Consider the following 27,251-nt stretch of genomic DNA (forward strand, 5'->3'; position numbering starts at 1 on the left):
ACAAAACAAAAAATATATACTTTTTTAAATATTTGTATGGTCCCACCTCACGTCTCGGTGAGGAGGACGTACCACACCAACTGCTCCACACAGCGGGCCACTCAAAGTAGCCTGGTGTTTAACATACCATCCTGTGTGTGTGTGTGTGTGTGTGTGTGTGTGTGTGTGTGTGTGTGTGTGTGTGTGTGTGTGTGTGTGTGTGTGTGTGTGTGTAGTGAGATTTTGTGCCAAAGTGCAATTCTACGTTGATAGACTTTTGCATTTCATTCCCTGACAATGCTTCATCAGAGGGGTGGACAATGAGTTCGAAGCCGTGTGGTATGAAGACAGTCCAACGTGTTAGACGGTATCCGTTAACTTTTTTTATGTTTGTGGGGAGTGGGGTGGAGTAGGTGGGGCTATGTGTGTGTGTGTGTGTGTGTGTGTGTGGTGAGTGTGAGTGTGTGTGTGTGTGTGTGTGTGTGTGTGTGTGTGGGGGGGGGGGGGGGGGGGTTTGCAGCGCTGCCTGTAGGGGTTGAGTGTGGGTTCACCGGGGCAGGGCTGACTGGTGTACCCCCCTCAGCTCCAGCGGAAGGACACGTGTCGAGGGCGGTCGCCGCCTTCCTTCACCAGTGGCTTGTGAAACTCTCGTCCGGCTCGCGAGTGGATGCTGGCCCAGCAGTACTCGCAGTAGTACTGCAGGCAGGTGACGTTGGCACAGAAGAAGGGGGCGAACTTCCCCCCACAGCGAGCCCCCTGGCACTCATCACACATCTGGTCGTCCAGGACATACGGCTTCACCTCCACCTGGAAAGAAGGAGGACCAGAGGTGATGCTTAGTTTAGTCTCATACACAGATGTGAAGTCCAGCACAGTTAGTCAATATTTAGAAGATACAAATTCTTTATACCAGAGTGATAAAGTGGTATAGTTATGAGTGCTTAACCTGGCAATGAGTCAGCCTTTTAGCACTTCCTGGTTCCTTCATCACAAAGTCAATATTTTTTTACATTTTCGTTTTTGGATAAAGGTCTGAAATAATGTCTATGGTTAATAGAAGCTTGCGTTTTGTTCTACGACATAAAATACGTAAGTAACTAATTAAGACTACTAAACGTCATCGTGACAAACATTAGCCACTTTTAGCTTAACGGTGTTAGCGTGAAGTCATGTAGTTTGTTTATAGCATTGCGTTAGCGGTTTGCTACTGGGGATTGCATTCACGCTTTTATTAAAGTGGTGTTAATGTGAAGGTTATCCTGCTGAAAAACTTGAAAGTGTGATGACCATGTCTCTTTGCGAAAATGTCCACAGCTTGTATAACAATGGTGGCTGCAAACAAGTTACTAAATGAACTAAACTTCATCACATCGAATCATTAGTTGCCTTTAGCTAAGAGCTGTTGATACACAGCCATGTGACAGTGATGTCGTTTGTTTTTAGTCTAATGTTAGCTTTTTTGTGCTTCAAAAATGTGTGGAGGGAATCCTGCTAAATGAAACTTGCAAGTATGATGACCGTGTGCTTGCCACAGATCTTATTTTCTGGCCAATCCCATTGGCCTTATCAAAGGAGCCCTTGCAATGCTAACTTCTGGTTGGCCCACAATAATACATTACTGCGTCATTCTATAGGTTGTCAAACAGACACAAATAGACTGGGGTAATAACAGCTAGGTTGCTCCAGTTGCAAACCCTGTTCTTTTTTTCTACTGAGGCAGGTATACTTCAGTCCAAAAGTACAATGAGTTTGACCAGTAAGACAGGAGACACAAAAAACGAGAGCTCAGTCACCATGGAGACGCCTCAGAGCATGAACAGGCAGGGGTGGATGCTAACCTTCTTACAGCGTGGCCACAAAATGATAGGTTATTGAATCCTTCAACAGTAGCAGACATCCCTCTAAGCTAACATCTGGACTGTTGTGAGCAATAACCCTCCTCCAGACAAATAAGAAGACAGCCAGGCAGAATCAAAGATGCTGCCTGGCTGTTAAATACCAATTTCAACTCAGTGCACACGGAGCTGACCAGGGGTAATGGGTTTCTATGTCCTCTCATCAAGAGTCATTAACAGATAATGGAATTGTGGATGCCGAAGCAGGAAAAAGGAAAATTAGAAAGAAAAGTCGTTAAAACAGGCATCCATGTTCCACAGAATGACTTTTTAGTTCAACTTTTATTCACCTGATTGTATTATATTGTCACTTCTTTTATGTTCTCCGCTATCTACTAGCTTACTCGATTGTTGGCATTATTATAAATCTGTCAATGTTTTTGTCAACTCAAGAGGATTACAGAAAAACAATTGGGGTAATTTTCATGAGACTTGTTGGAAGGGCAAAGGGGAAGGGGTAATTTATTAATGTTACATGGCAAGATGAGCAATTTGTTTTAGGTAAAACTTCATGTAAATGCTAACACGATCGTCTTGTCTTGTCACATGATCAAATAGAGACTTGACATTGACAGTATCAACATATATACCAGCACTTACTATCCTTGTATTAAGATGACATAAGTAGCAAAGAGTATTTAATAGTACTTTTAATAAAAACATTTAATTTTCATAAGTATTTTTTGTTTATGTAGAATAAGCTCTGTCATTTTGTTATTCCGGCAATACGTACTACTTTTAATACAAAAAATAGCTCACAATAACCAATAACCAATTACCAATTCAAACTATTTATGGAGGGGCAGCTCTCTCCACAGGCCCTCCTATCTCACGGGGCCCAAAACAATTGCCTTGCCTGCTCTGTCTATAGTTACGGTTCTGCATCCAGCAGCATTGGCCTTGGCTTCTTGATGATTTCAAAAGTAAATGCAGTTTGCCTTTTTATTTTTTTAACTGTTTTATGTTATTTTCTGTAATGCACATCATTGTTGTTCAGGGGTTGGTCTGGGTGGAAGGGTAGATGGAGAAAACATGAACAATTGTAAACAAGGCAATACTTAACCATAAAAACTATTTAAGAAAACAATAATAATAAATGAACTCTGTTCAAACCCTGTTTACTACAGACTTCCAGTCATAATAACGGTCCCCTAATCTCCCACTGATGATGGATGGCGATATCTGAGTTAGGGAGGACCGCTCCGCCCTGCAGAGGCTCGGCTTCCTGGCTGACAACCAGTCTCTTTTGGTCACGATCTCTCCGGCTGCAAGGGCCAGTGTGCCTAAAATAACCAGGCTGCAGCACAGCCCGAGTGGATATACATGTATAGGGAACTACTATAATTAACCCAACCCTATGTGTCTGCAACTCAAAACATCTGTCGGGAATCCGGCAGCCAAAGGCCTTAGTGATTACACAGCCGGGGCCTGGCCCTCCGTTATTGTAGGGCTGTGCGGAGGCTGAAAAGTCGGCTATAATGAAAGCTTGGATACATGGGAGAGGGCTCAGTTCTGAAGCATGCCTTAGGAATGACTGCGAAAAAACCTCAGCTGTGGTGGAGACGCTGCTTCCCCTCAGAGGAAGGATGCCGTGAATGAACGAAGCGCATGAACTCGCTCACCCTTTTGTCGATGTCATTGTGCTGCAGCTGAACGAAGCGAGCGCTGATGGCGGCGATGTAGCTCTGCTGATTGGAGAAGGCCACGCGCCCCGCTCCCTTTGGATATTTGAGCTCCGGGTCGGTGTCGATGCCAGCGTAGCAAACACCTCCGTACAGCCGGTCCATGATCATAGCAAGCTCCACTGCAGGGAAGAGGTGAGGAAAACATTAAAACTGCAGCCAGGAGTTTCTCCGAATCCTTTGGTCCACACATTGAAAGCATTCAGACCCTCTTAAAGTGAAAGGTTTGTGATTGTTATTAAGTGTAAAAGTCTACCCTCCTGCACTATTCATCAGATCAGCAGTCTCAAACTGCTGCTATAATTAGTCGGGGTCACATTGCAGTGATGTTTATCCCAAGAACAGAAAGACTCAGCCTCCCGTTACACCATGAATTCTTTACATGATGACCACTTGGCCCGCTTCCTGGAAACCCAAGTAGAGGATTGCTTTCTCACAGGGAGAACTTTTCAATACAGCCTCCAGCCTCCAGTCTCTCTCTGCCCGTTATGAAACAAACTTTTGGGGGATCGCAAGAAAAAGATACTGCATTGATATTGGTTAGTTACCGGCGCGAAGGGGTCGTGGCACCCCCCCTACAAAGATGGTTTTGCGGGGGTCCAGAGGCTGGGAGCCATCCATGACAAAGTCGCTGTCGCTCAGGTTCCAGGGACGGATCTGGACCTGCAAAGAGGAAGACATGTTGTCATTGGAAGGCAAAGTGTGTTATACTTTTGTAGTTTTCTTTAATCCTTAGGGGGCGCAATGATATCGCATATCTGTAGGCTGAAATGGAGGACTTCCTCCACAAAAAGCGATTGGATTGGAACTCATATTAGGCTATAAACAGACTACATCACAGTAGCATCGCTGCCCATCACCACCGCTAAGCTAAAGGTGGCTAATGTTCGGGGTGATGACATTTAGTAGTCTCATTTAGCCACTTGGCAGCATTTCTTTTAAAGACAAATAGAAGCTCTAGATGTTCAAAAATTAGGTATTTACTGATTAATCTTATGTCGTAGAAAGAAATGTAAAAGTCTCTTAGGCTAATGCTAACCACAGGTCCAATTTCGGGAAACTGGAAGTGGTTAAATGCGAACTCATTTCCGACTCACTCCTGCAACATATTTATCTTATTCCTTTTCTCGTGTACAACTATGAGATTGAGAATGATTTGATCTAATTAATTATGTAAAAGTGTGTCCTCAAAAAGATTGACAATTAGGACAGATTGGAATATTAATAATAATGTTAACACTATCTGAACCATCTACTGCTACTCCTAGTATGTCCGGCGCTCACCGGTTTGTCCTTGATGGTGGGACTGGACACACACAGGTAGAGCTTGCCGTCCTCCTCGATGCAGGCGTCGATCAAGGCCTGGACAGAAGTCTCTTCCTGGAAGAGCAGGAAGGCGTAGCCTGGATAAAAGGGCAAAAGAAACAATATCATAAGATATGTGTTGGACCCAAAGTAATGTTGGGCTTTTCAATGGACCCGTGAACGGTATGGTCCATAAATGTAGAAGAATGGTCACACAGATGCATCATTCATTGGAGCTAGCTGACAGTATGAAGATACGCTGCAGCGATCTGCTTGTTTTCCTGTATTTTCAGGCGAGCTAAAAGTGGTAAAAACATTTATAAAAGTAGTGACACAGATGTATAATTGAACGTGGAAGGGTAACACACTTGCGGTAATGCAGATAAGAGATTTATATCACATTGTTAATGTAGCGCCATCGGTTAAATGACTCGTGTCTCGTAGCTAACAGCTAGCTAAGTTGTGTATTTGTGCCAAATGTCATCAGTCAGAGCGTTTGGTGGGGTCATTGCAAGCTTACTTTTTGACATTATACATTTAATGCAAGCCTGAGAATGTACATGAATGTATCATTAATTAGACAGAGCCGACTGTACTTACATTGCAGTAATGTGCTATTATTTTTTTGATTTTCAGAACAAAACAAACCAAAAGCTATTTCTTTTTTAACTTTTGTGTCCAAGTATCAAAAAAATAGAAGATACTTTCAAACAAAACTTGCATTTATAGTCCTACCCTTGTGAGCATGGTGCTTAAACCCTTTGCTCTTAGCAACACTTCATAAACATGTGAGCATTACAACACTGTCTACATTGTCAGATGCCACGATGAAGCCCCATACCGTTTTCCATGTAATATTAATAGATTCAAACAAATTTGTCTCCACTCAGGCATACGACCTAGTGGTCTGTTCTGTCCTCACCTGCCTCCATAAGACTCCCTGCAGCATGCTTCAGATATAAATGCCTAAAAGGGGTCTGCTTCTGAAAGACCCTGTGCAAAATGGACCATTTTGACACACTGCACATCCTCCCTGAGAGTGGCTTCAGGTAGAGAGAGTTCAGTGATGTCTTTGAATGCTTTCTGCCTCACACTCACTCTGTACTGCTGAATTATTTAGCACCGGGAGCAGAGACCTCATCCAAGGTCGGAGATACTAAGTCGTTTCAGGAGGGACGAAAAAAAAAAAAACCCTCAATATGGGTACATCCATCACACGACGCTACGGGGGGGGGGGGGGGGGGGGGCAATAGAGATCCAATTTAGACCGAGAAAGAAGAAGGAAACGAGTCGACTGTCAAAATATGCACAAGACTTATAAGATCACACACACACACACACACACACACACACACACACACACACACACACACACACACACACACACACACACACACACACACACACACACACACACACACACACACACACACACACACACACACACACACACACACACACACACACACACACACACACACACACACACACACACACACACACATACACACAGACACAGACACAGACACAGGCAAAAGGTGAAGAAATAGCAGGTGCTGTGGTATTTGCACATATTTAAATTAGTTGATATATGTGCAGTCTGGGCATACTCAACCTCTTTCTATCTAAATAAGTATTGAAGAAAAAACAGCCCAGTTCACAAAGAGCAGCCCTAAGAGTATCACACAATTACAATGCAATTATTAGTGTCTCAGAGATGGTTGTAGATGAAGCTTTTATTTTGGGACGCAGTGTCAGTCGTCTTATGAATATCTCTCTCTAAATTTCAAGTTGCTTTTTTTGCCTAGAACAGTCTCCAGATTCTTCCCTCTCCATCTCAAGCACATTAACACAGCAACATGGATTATTGCGGTGAGAGGCAATAAAAAGCACAAATTGCAATCATATATGGAATTTAGAATATCATCATTTGCCCAATGTCTTTTCTGAGTTGGACCTTGAGACGTGGCAGATAGCCGGTGGAAATCAGGCTCAGTGATCAAATCCATTCTGCAGTATCATCTCTGAGTCCAAGTTCCCACTCTCAGTTTGTAGTGTCTCTGGAAAAGCCTGCTTTAAAAAGCCTGCTTAAATATTCCAAAGTGCCCAAAAATGAAATTGGGGACGATGCTTTTATTGAAAAAGCAGCTGTGGAACATTCTGCCGAGAAATATTAGAGGTAAACTCAATGGACATTTCTAAACGACAGCTGGAAACCTTTTAAACAAAGCTTTTAATAAGCAATATCCCCGTACTATTGGGCTTTATTTTATATTATTTGTATCGTTTAACATGTTATTATATTATGTGATGTATTTTTTTGTATTTATGTCTTACATTTACTAACAGAGTTATCTATAATTTATTTTTGGATTATATTTTTGATTTATTCTCTCTTAGTTTACCTTAATCAAATCCTTTTTATTATTAAGTATTTTTAAATGATGCTACTTCATACTTTTCCGCTACATTTTGGAAGCCAATATTGTACTTAAATGTTTGTTACTCAATAGGTTCAGATTATTAAAAAAATACATCTAACTGAACTCAAAAAATAAACATTGACATATTATAAGAGTTCAACAACAGACTTTAAAATATTTAAAATGAGCTGTACCTTTACCAGCTGTAAAGAACACAATAGTGCATCACTATTCATAATCTAAAATATATATCTTTTAAATGGGGCATTATGCACTATAAGTAGTTTTTCTTTTGGTATATTCAGAGGATATGTGTGTTCTCTTTACAGTTGTATATTCCTTTACAATCTGAGTACTTCTTCCACCACTGATCCTTTGTATGAAAAGTGCTATACATACAAATGCAGCTTTATTAAAATAACTATTATAAAAACTGTCACACACACACACACACACACACACACACACACACACACACACACACACACACACACACACACACACACACACACACACACACACACACACACACACACACACACACACACACACACACACACACACACACACACACACACACACACACACACACACACACACACACACACACACACACACACACACACACACACACACACAAGAAATGGGTAAAGAGGAATGGGTAAAGAGGAATGTGCAACTGTCATTTTTCACTTGAGCATTCCTGAATGGAGCTGCTGCAGAGGAGAGGAAGAGCTGACTCGGCAGAGCCAGTCAGCTGTGGTATGTGCTGTGTGTGTGTGTGTGTGTGTGTGTGTGCTGCTGTGAAAGAGGGAGGGGAAAAAGAAAAAGGCATCAAAGGGGAAATGGAATAAAAACAGGTGTGTAAGCAGGCGTTTGTGCCTTTAAAGCAGTTGCTGCTCTGAAGGCGGCTTCTGTCTGTGTGACGTGTCTGCTAATGAATGTGACATGTCCCCCGTCACAGTGTCCGGACGTGTGTCCTTCTCACTTCTTCATCTAGATCAGCAGAAAATCCATGAGGTACAAGAAGTGTCACATCAAGAAAACATGAATGTGCATAAGTAGCATTTAAAATGATTAGGGCGGTAGTGGTGAAGTCCTAGGGACTTGGCTTGGGAACTTGAAGGTCACCAGTTCAAGTCCAGGAAAGACCAAGTGCTACTGAGATGTCACTGAGCAAGGCACGGTTCCCTGCACTTCTCCCCGGGCACCGTACATATGGCAACCCACTGCTCCTAACACAATAGGATGGGTCAAAAGCAGAATGTACATTTCCCCTCTATGGGACGATCAAGGGTCTTCTCTCAAACCGCGCACATCCCAAAAAATCCAAACATCCAAACAAAAATGGCAAGAACAAAAAGGAAAGATCACCATAATTATCTCACTCAATAGGCTGATAACTGCATGGCCCTCAAGGTAAATTAAACAGCCAATGATGTGTCATTATAGGGCAACAATGATAGTGAGTATGGAAAAGTAGGAGTATGATCTCGATAAGCACTGATCTATAAGTGATGGCAATATAGACACTATGATAACCCACATGTCCCTTTTGGCCTAATGTCAAACTTAGCTCTACGCTAACACACTAGCATTCCCACTGTTGAGTCATTATTTGCATCTTGTTTTATGTATAGAAACCACAGTGGCTCCTACTAATAGAAAGTCTCTAGCAGGTTGTTATAGGAGCTGTGTAGAGTCACGTTAGGCTAATAACCTCAGTGGGGATATAATGTTCCTCTAATAACAAGCTGTGCCGTGGTGGGCAAAACAAAAACCACACAATGTAAAACTAATTGCAATCAGCTCCTTTAAGTGACCCGCTTAAAGTCGTTGTAATCGTTCAACACAGAACCCCTCAGGGAAAGATGCAAAAAATTCCACTCGAGATAAAGAGGATTTTGTGCATCGTCATGTTTCACCAGGTGCCTCGCCCGGCATAAGACCCCGTCTCTGTGTTGCCGGGGTTACATAAAGAGGGTTTGTCATTGGGAGAAATCATGAGGTTTAGCACTGACATCCCCCCTCGGAGAAAAAACAACTGCAGTCTTAAAAAAAAAAAAAATCAGCATGAAAAGGCAGAGCTAGCCAGCAGCGCTTAGAGTCTGAAGGAGGGGAACAACGTGTTCCATGACCCAGGGCAGGAGGGAGAGGCAGAGGGAGGGGGGAGAGGAGTGAGATAGATGGAAAGAGAGGGGGAAAAAGCGAGAAAAGGTAGGGAGAGAGGGAGCATGAATAAGTGCCGTACAAACAGTTTGAAAAGGCACGGGAGGGCATGGAGGCTGGTGCTGCTCTAACGCACCCTGTTAGAAATGTAACAAACTGATGCAAGACAGACAGCCTTTACCATGTCATAGACATATACATAGATTTTACTGTAAAAAATGTAACTTTATATGTACAATGTGCTGTCAAGTGAAGTCAACTAACTCCCAGCAAGTTTCCTGTCTTTAAAATACATATAATAAACCAAATATATAATAATTGGGTTATTATTAGGGGAACAAATGTAGTTATACATCTAAAAATAATAATAAAAGGCCTCTCATTATATACCTTAATTCATGAAACAGGCGGTATTTCTGTTCAAATTTGGGAATAAGAAATGTTTTATCAATATTAAGTGCTTTCCTTTGTAAATAAAACAAAGACTACGACACCACTGTTAAGCAAAAAGCTTATGTACCTAGTTAAAATGATTATTATTACTGGCTTCTTAGCAGAGCGGTAAAGTAACTAAGTAGATTTCCTCAAGTACAATTTTGAGATTACATGAACTTTACTTGAGTATTTCCATTTTATGCTACTGCGTACTTCTACTCCACTACAATTCAGAGGTAAAAGGTGTTCATTTACTCCTCTACATTTATTTTATAACTTCAGTACCGTTATATATTTGGATTAATGATGAAATATAATCAGCCCTTAAATCAGACTTTAGTTCACCTGGAGTAAATTCAGCAGCTACCCTGCAGTATACAGAGTCATTCAAACTAGCTGCACCTTTACCAGCTCTGAGAACACTTTAATGATCAATCATTATAAAACATATCAGAAATATTATTCTGAAATGGACCAATCAAACAATGACTACTTTTACTGTCGCTACTTTAAATATATATTGCCAATACTTTTATACTATTACTTGAATGTTATTATTATGAATGCAGGACTTTGACGTGTAACAGAGTATTCCTACACTATAGTACTTTTACTCAAGTACAAGATCTGAGTACTTCTAGCACAACTGCTTCTTATTTTGACCATTTTAATACCCTAACCAGAATCTGTAAGTAACTCTGTGAAATATATAACTTCTGTTATGTAGCTTTTACCAAACTACATTCTACATGTTAAACTTAATTTATTTTATAAATACTGCTGCTGCTACTTTCCCACTTTTTCTAAAGAACGTTTTTTTTCTACCCAGATAATAATGTAAATTTCCCCTCTGTGGGGCAGATTAAGGAGTTCTGTTCTGATTCTGAATTGTCATATAACTGGCTTTTATTGTATCAAATTATTACAGAAAGTCTGTGCGATGAGCTTCGTGAATTGAATAAATCACCTGTTTTTTTTTACTTCTGTTTCATCAGGACAGCGTGTGTACATAGCAGAAGTTCTAGACTGTCCCAGATTCCACAGGGCTGTATTCCACTACAATGGTCTGATATTTCGTCTGAATGGATCTGTCTTTTTCCATCAGCCTAGTGCAGTGCAGTCTCACACCGCGGGAGGAGAGCACAGACCTGCAGTGGCTCGTGCCTGAGATTTATAGGGCTTTGCTGCTCAGCTCCCAACACTGTCCAGGGAGGAAGGGAGTACGTACACCGGCAGCATTTTCTATCGTACAGATCGCTGGTAAAAGACCAGCGATAGGCAGAGTGCCACATGGGTCACGATGACGCAGCAATGACCTCATGCAGGACAATCTTCCCAGTACGAAGGACAATAGTTTGAGATATGAGGAGAGGAACGGTTACCTCAATGGGACATTAACTGAAGAAGTCACCACATACAATGACTTAAATGAGAAACTGCTACGTAAAAACCGCATTAGGCTAGGTTTCGACCGGTATTGATTACATTTTTTTAGGGGAGGTATTTAAGGAATTGCACATATTTCTCAGAGATAGATGAGATGTATTTATTCTGTATGTTTAATATAAGACTGTTAAGCTTGACGTAGCATTAACACAGGAGGGAAACAACTAGCCTGGTGCTAACAAAGGTAGCTAAACCTGGCTAACGGTTCCTCCAATGTCTCGATGAGGTAAAGCATGGAATTAATGCTTTGTCAGGTCTGTCCGCATGATGACAAGCAGAAAACGTTTAAAATGCTTGTTATCCAAATGGACTTCATTGCCCTGCCGTCATAATTATTTTTTGTTCGGTCTCTACTTGAGTATTAGACAGAGCTCTAAGGTTAGCCTTTAGCTCAGTCCTTTACAACTGAACGCTACGTTTTTGCTACTTACAATTGCATTTACATATTCAAATCATAAAGTGGAGTTCATTTGTGTATATTATCCTGCTGAACTAAGCTTGTAATTATCCTTAATGCATATTTTCTGAAATATTTCAAATCCAATAGAAAAATCCCATTGGTTTTTGTCAAGAGAGTCCTTGCTATGCTCACTTTTGGGTCGGCCTACATTAAAAATACCCCACTGCACCATTCAGAAGTAATCTTTCCTAAAATGTGAAATGATTCCTTTAAGTGCTATCCTTATCCTGGCACTGAAAATACTTTTGAGTTATGAAGCCAGATGTCTCAACAGTCTAACAATACCCTGCTGAGTGAAAGTAATGCATTAGTACCTGGTGCTTGCTGATCCACATATAGCAGGTGTGTTTTAGTCCTACATTACCATTCCATTCTCCTCATTACCTCATCAAATAAGACTTGTGCTGACTTTACTGAAATCTAATCTACTAAAACAAGAGACAAAAGGACAGTATAGTCTCAATGTGCATCTCACTGATTTGAAAAGTGATATTTAAATCCAGGTTTATCTTACTGTCCTTATTGCTTCCTTTATTTCAAGTAGGCAAGGACACTGACATGCTTGGTCCCAATGAGCAAAACGGTTGAACATTACATTTGCCATCAGAGAAACACAGAGTTAAATAAGAGAGAAAAACGACACAACTGAAAGAAATCTCTCCCATGAGGACTGAGACAGAGCAAGAACTCAGCGGGGGGCTGTAACTCTGCCACAGAATGTAAACAGACCGACTGCTGACAGCAAAAGAAGAAGATGTCGGCGGCTAAGCAGGATGGATGGAGGGAGACACAAACATCTGCTCGCCGAAAAACAAACAGGCCCGGAGGCTTTGGAGCAATTGGAGAGTGGTAGAGTAGAGGAGGAGCGGGATCAAGTCACTCGCTGGATATAATCCAAGCATGAGGGTGAACAGATAAATCAAGGCCCCCGTAAAGCAGTGAGATTGTTCCCTGTGCAGCATTTCTCTGCAAAAATACTGTCTACAGTTGTGTTCCCACATCACAACGCCATAAAAACGCTGATAATGACCGGCTGCAGTCATGGAAAACTACAGCTGTAACCTTTTGAAATGAAACAAGTATGACACACTGTTACTGCAGCATGACGTGAGCATTAGCATTTGTAGCAGTTTATAGCTCCCAGCGTTACTGCCAGCACCACCTCCTCCCTCTATTCCCAACACAGACAGAAATAGCTCCCTACGTTTAGCAACAACAGCCAGGGTGTGAGCGACAGCGCCATAGTGACCACAGCTTATGGAGCCCACTTACAGAGTATGACGACCTAAAAAAGTATTACCACTGGTATCTTTCAAGCAACATTAAGTTGTTTATTTTATTACCACTAGGGGGGGGCCTCGGAACAAGCTGTGAACACAATATTGACATATTATCTTCTCATAAAGGCTACATGGATGTGTTAGCAAGCTGCTGCCTCTTTACACATCCAGTAAAGGAATATTAGCATTTATGTTTAGGTAAGTTTCTGGACACTTATTGAAGTAAATCTAGACACACTAAAACTTTAACAGTTTTTTCCCCACAAAGTTAAGTTTTTTGCTAATTTTAACAAACAAACAAACTGCAAAAAAAGCCCAAAAACATGTATGAGCATTTTTGGGCCATTGCTCGTGCTACTCCCTAAATATCGCCCATTGAATAATACATGGATGTAAACAGAAAATTAGATACACCGTTGGAGGCGGTGTATCTAAACTTTTCATTACTATGAAAGTTGCTCAGTGGAGCATTAAGACAAAATAGTCTGATTCTAGAGAAACCAAGTACCCCTATCTGATCTGGGCCCATAGAACCATAGCCCTGCATCACAGCCGATCTCGGCTCAGTTAAATGAATGGAGAGGGAAACATAACTATAGATTCAACTTCGGCGCATTTTGCAACTTTTAAACCCAAATGAATTAAAATAGAGACTCTAAAAATGTTCCTACTGGTTTGTTGATCTAGTTCAAAAATCATTCCGCTGATTTACAGACGTCTCTTTCCCAATGTAGGTCAATAGGAAAAAGTATATTTGGCCGAATGACATCATGGAATGACACAGAAGTTGCAGTACCACCGTTTGGCCACTACAAATACATCCGGCGCATTTCCTGGGAAAAGTCCATACGAGTCGACAAATTTGCAAAAAGGCCGTAAAATATGGTGATATCACCGTTAGCTTCTGAGACACGAATGCAGATTGAAAATGCACAACAAAGCATGCCAGAGAGCAAATATTTGGAACTGAAAAATTAAGAGAAAGTTCCCTCTACACTCTAATATAAAGGGAATGATTCTACTTCCTTCTCTCCAAGTACCAAATGAGTCCCCTAAAGTCGGACTGAGCCACAATATGAGTCATCCCTAAACCAAAACACTTTCATAACTGTGCAGACACACATCGCTCGCAGTTTAATGGGAAGCAGGACGGAAAGTGACAACCATCTTCCATTCGGTCGAGTTTGGAAGGACATGAGGAGAGGCCGATGACCTATTGATGCGTAAACCACACACACACACGTTCTCAACCCTGAAGCTATTAGTGCTAAAAACTCTGGCACCAGGCATCAGTTCAGCCCCGTTGCCAGTTAAAATGGAGAGTGTGGAATAAACAGGAAATCTCATCAGTTTCTCTTGGAGTTATGGTGAGATGAATTCTACACAGATCACCGGTCCCACGTGTCCCCCCCCCCCTTACATGACGGTTTTCTCCAGCTGCCATAAGCTCATTCATTCCCCTAAAAGGATGCTGCATTTTTCCCCCTCTGCCTTAGGATATTAGTAGAGTCAAGCCTATTCAAAATAATCCTCGCGAGCTAAAAAAAAAAAAAGAAAAAGGGATGTTGAAAAATGAGAGTGGGGGAGAAACTGGCAGCAGGTTCTCCAGATGCAGCATATTACCATCTGCCTATGGAATGTCAGATATTTCCAGAGCTTCTTTAATAGCTTTCCTAATATGACACACAGCAGCTCCTGGGCCAGGGGGATTGATGTAGAGGAGCTCTGATCACCTGCCTGAAAATGAAACCTAAGAGACAAAACTTTATGAAAACAGTTCTTGGGTCGGAACTCTTGGCAGAAGAAGACGTAATAGAGGAAGCAATACAATTCTTTTTAAATGAATATGTTGTGTCAAATAACGGATTTATTCAAGAAGCCATGTAATCAGCCTCTCTACATCTCTGTGACCAGCCTTTGTTTATTGTACCTTTTATTTTCTTATTTGTTTTAAAGCGTCCTTGGGTTTCTTGAAAGGTGCTATACAAATCCAAATTATAATATCATTATTATTTGGATGATAAATGTGATGAAAAAACATTAAAAGGTTTCAGTCTACATTTTAGACGTTTGATTTTTCCTTCATCTTTTAATATTTTGTGTCAAGTGTTCCGTCTTTTTTGGCTGTGCTTAACCCCCACTTGATAGGGAGGCACCAATTCTGAATGTTTTAACTGGGTTTCACTCAATGACCAGGCTTCTTATATCTTTATCCGATTTATTTTTCTTCCTTTTGTAGCCCAGACAGTACAGGTGAAAAACCTTAAAAACCAGAGAACACCAACCATTTACAAATTTGCACATCTCTTATAAAAATAGGCACAGGAATCAACAATGATCAATTATCAAAATGTTTGACTTGACACACACATGTATAAATAACCACATATATATATAAATAAATAACCACATGTATATAAATAAACACATTTGTTAAGCTAATCATTTTAGCTTGAATCCATCACAGATATTAAATTAGCCTACATTTTCTACTACGAGAACCACAATGAGTGACTGATCAACCACATGGATCACTAAACAGTTAAATTGTTAGCAGCATGTTTAGCACACCATTTTTTCCCATATAAATATTTACAATACATATTTACTCCCACCAAGTTACAATGTGCAATTTCAGCAATTCATTTTAGACAAACTTCATATGATCTAGGACTAACGAAAAAGGGGCGTTCACCGTGACATTTTGCTTTACTTAAAATACCATGACTCAAGAAAATATCTTATGTCTATTTGACTTAATACCTCAGTCAACAATTTTGGAATTAATGTAGGGACGATGTCCACTTTTTATATATTGTACGGAAAGGACGCAAGCTGACCATGATTACAGGAGGAATGACAATTTAAATCAATTTAAATAGTTTATTTTCCATCACTGGAGTCCAACAGACTCCAGTGATGGAGTCTGTTGGAGCTATATATTGATTTATATTATTCAAAAGTAAAACATTTATATTCTTTAGGCGTCTCGTTATTCCAACCCAGTTGAGATTTAACCACACCCACTCCCGCATGACGAAAGCATCGACGTCTGAGCATCACCCTTGGAGTTTTTATCCAACAAAATATGAATTTGACAACTACAGTCAGTTCATAGAGCATCTTTTTCAAAGTACATTGATGAAAACAGCGCTTTTTAATATGAAACAAGATCACTGTTACTGTTGTTTTAATAATAATTCACCATGGATTTAAAAAGAATAAACAAGCAAACAATATATAACCAGTATATGTACTAAGTATTTTCCCACACTGTCAGAGGATAAAAATATTCTGTTTACCCAAGACTGCTTTAACGTCTGAACAGCCCAAATCTTTTTTTTCCAAGCTAGAGGCGACGTGATATTACTTCTAAGTTTTTAACGTAGGGACGTTCTCTTTATACATCCATGATGCAGTCACTCAGAGCTACATTGATGCAGAAGTAGGCGTGGTTAAATCTAAGCTGAGTTGAAAAAAAACACTAGATGTGATTTGGGCACCTGGTGATGATGTATATATTTGAGACAGGTGGTGCTAGGATTATAGCAGCAGTATTGGCATATGGTTTTCTACCAAGGTGAAAGAAGGAAAGCCACAGGAAAGGCTGCAGGAAAGAACGTAAACCCTTTGTTCTTTTGTTATTGGAACTTTGTATTTTTCCCTGCCTGAGATTCATTATCTGGTGCCACAGTGGCAGTTATATTTGGAGTAAATTTTCTGGTTTATTTCTTTGTCATTTACCGCTACAGAGTCATTATATACTACGTGTGTGTTTCTGTGAGATGACAACAGGGGTCTGCTCAGATAAACAGACACCACCATGGTGGGCCAGCGTGGGTCACGAATCCTGCGTAACACGATTCTTCGCAAAACTTCAAAACGGAGAAGCACCCGAGGAGATATTTATTGGTGTAGACTTTGATGTGTGAAGGGAAAACACCGATAATACTCTGAGAATGTGACCGTACCTTTAGGTGGGAAGTAGGACTTGCTCTCCGCTTTGTGGGGCCAGTCCACCACCAGGTGCCCATAGCGACGGAAACTGTTGGTGATTTCATCTGTGAAAACGAAGGAAAGAGAAAAGGAAACTTGAACGTTATTTTCATGACATGATGAGATACTCTCATGTAATATGCATTTCAAAGACTATATGCACAAACACACTCTTCTGAGATAGGCACCGCTTCTATTTTTTGCTGTGTTCTGGGCGCTGCATTAAACAGAAACACAGGCCGGCACATCCAGACTCGTGCCGCGGAAACTCATGAATTTTTCAGTCAATTAAAGGCACGTATCGTGCATCATGTGCTCCTTCAACAGCATAGACATCATGGCCGGTTCTAGGAGGGAGGTCCACAGTGGCCAGTGCCCCTGTCACACTGAGCTTGAACCCCCTGTGTCCCCCCTCCGGAAGAAGAGTCTATGATAATACAATCTGTGATAGTGCTGTAACTTGAGCCAAAGTTAACAGTCATGTGTTTTAAGTTTGACTTTTTCTTCCAATAATGCAATTTAATAATGTTTTAACTAAGTTACTGACACAAATCAAGCCCCTGTAATAAAGTAACAGGCCCCAGCATGCCCCCCCCCCACCACTATCCCAAGTGTGGAACCAGCACTGGTAGAACCATGTGAAAGGAGACGTTTCATATTAAACAGATATTGTAGGCTAAAGGCAAACGCATTAAGTAAAAAAGTTAGATTGACAGGTTGAAGGCATCCAATTTTGTAGCAAACCTAGGCTTTTTCAAATTTGTATTTTTGCTTAATTGAGTGGTTCAGTGATACATCATTTTGTGGGTCAACCCAGATGTTAGCATCGCAAGGGCCCCCTCAACATTTGATATTGGAATACTGCAGGAAATAAGCTCTCTGGCACATGTTAGAAGTTTTAAATGGTACAGCAAACCCCCACTAATATATGGAGGCTATTAGGAAGTAGTAGACGTTAGACTTTGAACTATATCACGGTCACATGACACTCTCGTCAACCGCCATGCCAAAAGCGGACTCTTGTTCAGATTGATGACGTTTAGCAGTTTCATTTAGCCACTTGTTAGCAACCAATGTTTTTAAAACACTTAAAAGCTTCAGATATTCACCAGTGGGGTCGTCGTGAAAACAAAAATAGAAAATCTGTCAGTTTGTGTTAACCACAGAGCTTCTTTGGGAATTTAACCAAAAACTAAAAAATCTATTAACTTTAAGATTTGGGAGCCCAGAAGTGCTAAAATGCTAACTCACTTCTAGGATTTCATTCCCGCACCACGCTATATGAAATAATATCTTTAACAAGGGGTTCCAAAGTGCCCGAAGAATCAAACGTAGCGTAACTGTGAGCAGCAAAAAGCCAGTAACAAGGTGCACTGTGGGGCTTCCAGTTGTAAATGTGCTATACATTGTGTATCAGTATAAATGTACAATAGGCAGGAGGCTTAAGCAGAGCCTGGAGTTAGGTGAGAAGCGTTCTCTGGATGAGTGTACGGAAAAGGATCCTGTGTCTACCTTCATCTATGTCAGGGGGGAGGCCTCCGACAAAGACCTTCCTGGAGTAGCGCTCCATCCTCTCTCCGTTCTGGCAGCGGGTCGGCGAGTTCAGGCCCGGCGTCAAGGAGGGGTCACCGTGACTGTCATCGAGGAAACCATCTTCAAAGGGAAAAAGACAGGAACGACCTGGGAGGACAGGAAAAGAGAAGGACACCAGGAAGGCAGACGGAGTGGATGGAAGAAAGAGAGGTAAAAGAGTTTGAAGTAAAGAAAGAAAGGGGAGAGAGGCTGTTACAGAGAATGAATTAAATACTGCAAAACATTTCTATAGCAGAATCAGTTTGGAGGTATAGACTTCCCTCATAGATGTAATTAAACTAAAGTGAGATGATACATTATGATTTCCACGTGATTATATGTTCATGTTTATTGTGGTGACTACAAGGCCACAACTACAATGTCAATAAACAATTATCATCCATCCACGTAGGTGAAATTGCTTGGGAATGTCAAATTACGTAAGAATTTCTCATCTAATTTTGATAAACTTCTAAAATGCATGTTTTTTCATTAAACTAAGGGCTGAATTGAATAAAGGTCAATGTACTAGTGTCCAGTTCAATAAATGTATATAATATTTTAGAAACATCAAGCTCAAAACTCCCGTCAACACACAAATAAACAACAATAATAATAATTTGGACCAGATACAAAAAAATGTATTAACTGTGTAGTTTCTAAAGGTCATATTTTATTGACTGTACAATTGACTTCATAAAAGCAAAAGTTCGTAGCGTTTTTAAAAGTTACATTTTTTATCTACTACTTTTATATTAAACATATTTTTACTGAACTTTTTCTGCTTAACAGCCAACAAAAGAAAATGATGCATATACTTATGTTTTAAACAAACCATTCTTCACTGCTAACTGAAAAAGCACCACTGTGTTACTCTGGCTATTTCTCTGCTTAGCTATGTCAAAGCAAGTGATTTATATGCCTATTATAAATGTATACCCAATGTATGTATTACTGGTTTGATCATAGACAGACTTTTTTTCTGTGAATCAGAATCTGAGCCATGCATTTGGTGTAACTCTTCCTCTAACTGTTGTTATTTTAGTGGATTTTTCAACATTTGTTTTGCTTGTTCAAATGCAAAATGTATGATCTTTGCAGTTGTCTCTCTTTCTTTAGCAGGGATGATCATTGATCCGTCTCCTATAACCACCATACATGTAACCCAATACTGCGGTGACCTTAAAAAAGTCACAAGGCCGCTTCCCTCCTTGCTAAAGAAAGACAGAGTTAGTCAAAAAGCACAAATCAAATCAGAGATGAGCCACGTTGGAAGCTCCCATCTTTGCCATTCAGATGATGAGTCATTTCTGAGTCAGCGTAATCGTTCATGAAAGCACTCCGGATTTATTTCAGAATTACCCCAACCAAACATGCTTTAATATTTAAAAAGGTTCAGAGTTAGATTTGCAGGAGAAAGGAGCAAAATAGATCATATGTTTTGTATGTATTAATAAGTGTCTACTACGTAAAATGGGATGTGTATTTGCATCCCTAATTTCCTGTATTGTTTATATTATAAACACTGCGGCCGAAGCACTGACTCAGAATAGAGAGAAAAGGAAATTGTTTTCAGAATATGTTCCCTCTCACCATCAAGCACACCGAGTTCATTTACATAGACAGATTTTGGTGACCCCGTGTTGATTAAATGCGTGGAAAACTGTGTCAAAATTAACATGATTCCATTCAATCACAGCACAGATAAAAAGCACAGTGACACCACGGTACACACCCCCCCCCGGACTCTGAGACGGCATGGCAAGCAGAAACCCCAATCGAGAAAATGTTACCTCTTCTGCGGCCATAGCTCCGGGCTGCTTGTCAGCGAATGGGGAGGGGTGGGGGGGAGACAGGGAGAAGACAGAGGGTTGGGACAGGAACAGGGGGGAGGAAAAGAGATACAGAGACATGGGTTTTGTGAAAGTAAACCAAAACGGAGAACATCTCTACGGCAACAGAGAAAACCACATATGGCCACACCTGAGCTGCCGGGGGGGTGATTATCACCCGCCTGGCACCCCCGCCCACGGTAAAGCTGCTACACCTGCCAACAGTCGCCGGCAGATGCTGGGGGAGTGTGGCACGATAGATGAGGTTTTGCCATGGAAACGCTGCGGATATTTAGCAACATTATGCGACGCAGCCATGGCCAGAGATCGTAATCTGGGTTTAATGAACCCGTAATTGCTCGCATCCGTGATAATCTGCTGTGAATATTCACAAATAAGGCCATAAAGAGGAGTCCATGCAGGATCCAAGGTAAAGCAGGTTAGTCATTATCATGGCCTCGGTGAAATATTAAAAAGGCAGCTCTCAGATCGGGTACGGCAGGCCAGGTGTAAGTGGAAACTTCCCACAGGAGAGGAGAGAGTGTACGGAGGGGCCTGGCAGCAACAGGGCTTTAAATAGGAAAGGATAACACACAAAGAGGGGGGGGGGGGGTGGCAGTGGAGAGCAGGATATGATCGCAAGGCTGAACAGACTTTGTTTTTTTCCTAATTTATTTATTGACCTTTATTGACGCAGTTTGGTGGAGCTTCAGCATGAGGAGTAATGCCAGCATCTTTAAGTGGGAGAGAAACGATTTGACAAGAAAATGCCAAGTCATGCAAGCTTTCATACAGAGCGTTCTGTTTGTAGATCGACAGAAACTAAAACGTTTGCATGTCTGCTCTACATTGACCTTTAACCTTCTGCTTTCTGTAAGGCTGAACGGATTTTAATGTCAATGCAGTCAATTAAATGAAATCCGAAGAAATAAAGATAACAACCAAGCTCTTTACTGGTTCCATGCCAGTTTCAGAAAACAATGTTGCAAATATCGATTATAAGTTCAACCGGAATTTAGGTCCACTTTCCAAATAAACATCATCAAACAAACCCCATGAGCAATTTCCATCTACTGTGGAAGACCAAGAGTCACAGTTGAAAGCTTTGGTAAAAACTAGTAAGCTGATTTTGAATTGGGGTGTTTTTTTCCTGTTGTGGTAAATAGCTTGTTTTGGTCTTCCCACACACAACGACTTGGTATCATGTGCCAAACTTTCTAAAATAAGTTAATGTGATGAAAACTGAGCGATATCCATCTACCGAGGAGTAGTTGAAAGGTTCAGCAAGAGCTAGTAAGTGAACATTTTAGTTGGGAGGTTTTTTTCCCCCATTGCGGTCATTACATGTTAGTGTCTTCCCACATTTACAATCACCTGTTATCTACAGTATCGTGTGCCAGACACTATATTCTTCAGCCTTGTGATGACAACTGAGCAATCTCAATCCACTAAGAAAGACTCAATTACTCACTTGAAAGCTCAAGAAAACAAGAGTTAGAGGACTCTAGAGTACAAAAAAACACATAATGGGCATCACAAATCTTGTTTCAGGATTGTGTTTGAGGGTTTCTCCAAAATCGTCTCGCAAACATGTGTAATTTGAATCTGCTGTGCCACTAATTCAAGCCACACTGGAGGCAAAATCTGCCTAAGACAGGGCAAATTCAAACAAACAGCAGGAGGGTTACTGAACAGATCCTCCGGGTCTTCTAAACGCATCAGTCACAAAGCAGACTCATCACCTCAAAAAACAATTTGGGCCTTCGCATTGTGAGAGCCCCATTGTGTAACTCGCCTCTCTGGCTTCTGTCGGGGAATATATTGTCTCTGAGCCTCTTCTCCCTTGCTATGTTTTCATTAAAAAAGATCTAGCTCTCAAATCCCAAAACAAAACCTAACCCAGCCTCTCTGCAGCACTGCCCTCTCACCGTCTGCCAGAAACAAAGTCACCTAGCAACCAGGGCAAAATGGAAAAAATGTGATGTGGGAAACAGTCCAATGAGGGAAAGGAGGAAAAGGAGAAGTGAGGGTTAACAATAAGTATCAGAGGTGGGAGAAGATCTTCTAATTAAGTAAAAGTAGAAGTACCAGAGTGTAGGAATACTCCATTACAAGTAAAAGTCCTACATTCAAAATGTTACTCAAGTAAAAGTACAAAAGTATTATCATCAAAATATACTTAAAGTTCCAAAAGTAAAATGACTCATTGTATCTGGGTTAGGGAACAAATGTTTTGGGTAATTCCGCTGGGCATGATACGTTTGAGGTCTTGGCTTCAAAGCTTCAGACACTTCTACTAAGATGTCAAGTGAACAACACCAATAAATCTGGAATGAGGACCTTACTACACTCCACTCTTTCTTCTTCACTTCAAGTGCCAACACCATCCGGAGAAACTCTAGCCCCTTAAAGCGTTCTCACAGCGTGAAGCCTCGGAGCTAATGGGACCAAATGAAGGAGAAACGGAGTAAAACACTTTAAAAGAGAAACCAAAAGATTCCCTGTCTGCACACATCACAGGCTACGGAGAGGAGCTGTTCGGACAGATTTGGAAGATCTGCCTGAGTCCCATGACAGAGCAGTAAAATCACTCCGGGACAGGTTCTCAGGGGAGGCAAACGATGAAAAGAACAATGGAGAGGAGCACCATTGTTGTCAAGATTCAGGGAGAAAGTTATTTTTATGTTGGATATCCTCTGCCTTTATCTGACTGCACACCCTGTAGGCTGATTGAACATGCACAAAGAGGACACTAGGGCTTCACTGATTTGGTTTGATCACCAGTCAGTCCAGACATCCCTGATATTTCACTGAGGTTTGAACAAAAAGACTGGAAAAGAAACACTCCCATTAAGTAACGGAGAAGGACCAAACATGGGTGTTTAAGACCCTAAGAAATCTGACCCACGAACACAAATATAGTGGTGCAGTGATGACATATTTTTGTAGGCAGACCCGGAACTTAGCATCACTAGGGATCCTCGAAAAAAAGAAGCAAACAGATAAGCACTGTGGCATACGTGTACAGGATAACCTCCACATATTCAAACCACTTTTATAGTCATTGAAGCGTAACTCCAGAAGTAAAATCCTAACGTTTGTCATGATCCTTGTTTTGTGTCTTTTGTTTCCTGTTTTATTTTGAAATGTTTTCCCCCCTTGGATCATGTTTAGTTTCACTTCCTGTGCCTCATTATGTCATTGTGTTCACCTGTTGCCCCTGTGTTTCTCCTCCCCTCTCCAGCTGTGTCTTGTCTTGTGATTACCCCTGTGTATTTGGTCTCTGTTCCTCTTGTCGTCATTTCCAACCTTGTCTTGTCCATGTTACCTGCCTGTTCCTGTCCGTCCGTCCGTCTGTCTGCTCCTGTTCCTTGTGTCCCTGTGTCCCCTGGTTAGTGTAGGTGGGGTTTTTCTTTGTTTAATAGTACAGCTTTAACTTGAATAAAGGTTGCCTTTTGTTTGGACCCATACCTGCCTTCCTTTGTTCACTTTGCACTTGGGTCCTTTACCACAACCCTGACAACATTAGGCTATAAACAAACTACATCATGGTGACATGACTTCACGTAAACATCGCTAAGCTAAAGGCGGCTAATGTTCTGCGTGATGATGTTTATTAGTCTCATTTGGTCACTTGTTACCAACTACAGTTTAAATGATGGACAGAAGTTTGGGACAATCACCAGCGGGGTATTTACTGACATATTTTATGTTGTAGAACAAAAACTCTTTAGCTTGTGTTAACCAAAAACCAACTTTCAGGCATTTAACCAAAAACGCATTCAAAAACCGCTTAGACTTATTTATTATTAGCCACTTGTTAGCAACCGCTATTTTTATGACACACAGAAAGCTTCAGACATTCATGGTTGGGGAATTTACTGACATATTTTATGTGAAACAAAATGGTCAAATATCCGAAGCTTTCATTAATCACAGACCTTATTTCAGATATCTGACTGAGCGTTGACTTTAAGTTGTAAGAATCGGAAGTGGTTGAATGCTAACTAATATCCGGCCTTTAGAACAATCCTACACCACTCTATAAAGAGCATTTAGAAGGTTGCTGGAAAACTTTGTGGCATCCATGTAGAGCATATCTGGTAAAGACCTGACTACTCTCTGTGTCACTGCTGGTCATCTGCTGTGTTAGGGGGGATCTAGTCTTACATGCTGAAGTATTTTTGGAAGTGCTTTTCACAGGTTGACCACGCTTCGCCCCATTGCTCAGAGATCCATCCTAGGTTTATGGTGTCAGGGAAACCAGACCTCGGCAAAGGGTAGGCAGGTGTGCCCAGCAGGGTTAATTTTGTCACAAAAAAACAATGACTAAATCTGTTTGTCGCAACCTTTGGACAAACACGAGACGATGACGAAGCGCCACAGAAGTCACTAAGTACATGTGACATGTGAAATATGAGACAATATGAGGCTTTAATGTATATTAAAAAACAAAAACTTCTTCCTAACTTAATGATGACAACGAGACAAAAGCAAACCTGTGCAAATATATCAACAATTGTTGGTTATTTAGCTGACAGTGGACAGTTAAAAAATATTAACCCTAGTCTCCAATAGAAAATTGAAGGAATGAGTCCTGAAACCTGGAAATGAGTTAGCATTTTACCACATCTAGTTTCCTTGTATTGAAGTCAATCATTTTTTCAACGTGTTTTAGATTAGATGACTGAAATAAGACGTGTATATATCACACAAGTATAGGAGCTTTTCACGTTTTGTCCAAGACGTAAAATATGTCAGTAAATACCCCACTTGGTAATGTCCGAAGCTATTCAGTCATGAAATAGGCGTTTGCTCACAAGAAGCTACATTTCCTACTTAACTTCTTCACACCAAACGCCAGCCACCTTTAGCTTAGTGGTGGTGAAGAGCAGCAACCTTCACGTTTTAATTCTGGAGGTTGTAGAGACTATGCTGCTAAACAAAACATGTTGACGGCCCCTTGCAATGCTAACTTTCTGGTTATCCCACAAAAATACGTCATCACAGCACCACTCTATGAACACTGAAACGAGCCGATGTGGTGAGGGGACAAATATATTTCACTGGAACGCACCACACAAACATTTCCCATTCCTAATTCCTTCAAAGGCCAAAAAGCAGGTAAAACACTTTCATCCGCAAAACTGTGACGATTCTGATGAACTCCAGATGGAACAGAACATGATAGGTATTACAATAAAATGTCACTTACTATTCAGTGGCATTATGTGCTCTGCTCCAGGATGATGAAAGTTGAGGCCCATGCGTCCTGTTGAAGGAAAAACAAGAACAAGATTTTACAAAAGAGGGAAATCTCTCATAAAAGCCACTCTGTTACATTTATTACATTTAATCTTCCATTCTTTTTTGTCAATGTGAAAGTGCCAGCCAATGTTTAACATGAAATGAGTAAACAATTATTTCACCCGATGACTCAAATGGCACAAAGGGAAACTCACAAACTACAGATGTAAAAAAACAAGATGGAAACATTCTTTTGTTGTCACATCCCTCATTTGCAAAAGCACCCGCGTACAAAAACAAAGGCATCTGTAATGCTACATATTCAACAGAGCGTGCATTCTGCAATGGTGACAACTTGTGCATGGTACAATAGCCCATCTGTCAGCTTTTGTGGGGAGACGGGTGGTGTGGGACGTCTAAATGGAATGTCTTCCTGGTTATCTCGATCTCATTCATCCTATCCATACAGGCGACAACAAGAAAGATACACAAAAAAGCGATGGTTTGGATGTTTTAAATTGTACTTGCATGAAGTACTAATCCTCAGTCACTGTATCACTTACAGAACATGGCGGTTGGCACACTCCAAGTTCGGGGAAGCATTCAGTAGTTACTGCACAGAAGCTAAGCAATTGCCATTTTACGACCATAAAAGCTGTGAATAGTGGAAGTAGCAAAACATACACTGCCCAGCCAAAAAAAAGTCACACTCTAATATTCGTTGGACCGCCTTTAGCTTTGATTACGTCACGCATTCGCTGTGGCATCGTTTCCACAACCTTCTACAATGTCACAACATTTATTTCTGTCTTGCATTAATTTAGTTTTGATCTTGTTTTGATGACGGGAGATTCAGACCACTGTGCAAAGTCTTCTCCAGCACATCCCTAAGACTCTCAATTGGGATCAGGTCTGGACTCTGTGGGGGCCAATCCATGTGTGAAAATGATGTCTCATGCTCCCTGAACCACTCTTTTTTTTTCATGCACGTTGCTGAACCTAGACCAGACCAACTGCAGCAACCCCAGATCATAGCACTGCCCCCCCAGGCTTGTGACCCTTTTTTTGGGCTGGGCAGTGTATTTTAGCCATCTACAAAAACGCCTGCGAAGAAATGGAATATCAGTTGCAGTGTATGTTATTGAGCATATTAAATATGTTTACTTTGCTATATTTCTGACGGGAAACTCAAAGCTAATCAATCAAGGCAGCGGTGGGACCGGTGACTCCAGATTATTGCGAGATATTTTTATTTTTCAATGGAGCCTGGTGGAGGAGCAGATGGTTCCTTTGAATAAAGCTGTATTATAGCTGTGAAAATATTCTAGAAATAGCATACAGTATATATTTTTTGTTGGGATTTTTCTTTAAGTCAGTTACAATATGTTTATAACGTAGAAGCACATTGTTCAACTTCCACGCGATAACTTCTGAGTGTTTCTCCAAAATTGGGGCATGCCGACAGACATCTACTCTAGTTAATACACTGACGATAGATATACCTTCTACCACCCCCTTTCAAAACATACC

The 27,251-nt window shown here is 40.9% G+C and overlaps 1 protein-coding gene across 7 annotated transcripts in view; it reads right to left on the reverse strand.

The window, feature by feature from the left end:
* Positions 1 to 490: 490 nt before the first annotated feature.
* cpeb3 (cytoplasmic polyadenylation element binding protein 3) overlaps positions 491 to 27,251 on the reverse strand; it is a 46,570-nt gene continuing 19,809 nt past the window's right edge. For 5 of the 7 annotated variants that reach the window (XM_063874679.1, XM_063874680.1, XM_063874681.1 and 2 more), the window contains 8 exons: positions 25,690 to 25,746; positions 20,436 to 20,459; positions 18,583 to 18,750; positions 17,046 to 17,135; positions 4,841 to 4,959; positions 4,105 to 4,219; positions 3,497 to 3,678; positions 491 to 786 (listed from right to left, as the gene is read on the reverse strand). In XM_063874679.1, the coding sequence (XP_063730749.1) occupies positions 559 to 786; positions 3,497 to 3,678; positions 4,105 to 4,219; positions 4,841 to 4,959; positions 17,046 to 17,135; positions 18,583 to 18,750; positions 20,436 to 20,459; positions 25,690 to 25,746 (983 nt within the window). In that variant the 3' untranslated portion in view covers positions 491 to 558. The remainder of the gene's footprint in view (positions 787 to 3,496; positions 3,679 to 4,104; positions 4,220 to 4,840; positions 4,960 to 17,045; positions 17,136 to 18,582; positions 18,751 to 20,435; positions 20,460 to 25,689; positions 25,747 to 27,251) is intronic. The other 2 variants (XM_063874678.1, XM_063874676.1) reach the window with 1 other exon arrangement.

This window comes from Eleginops maclovinus, chromosome 22, assembly GCF_036324505.1.
Source record: "Eleginops maclovinus isolate JMC-PN-2008 ecotype Puerto Natales chromosome 22, JC_Emac_rtc_rv5, whole genome shotgun sequence".
In the NCBI taxonomy this organism is placed as follows: domain Eukaryota; kingdom Metazoa; phylum Chordata; class Actinopteri; order Perciformes; family Eleginopidae; genus Eleginops; species Eleginops maclovinus.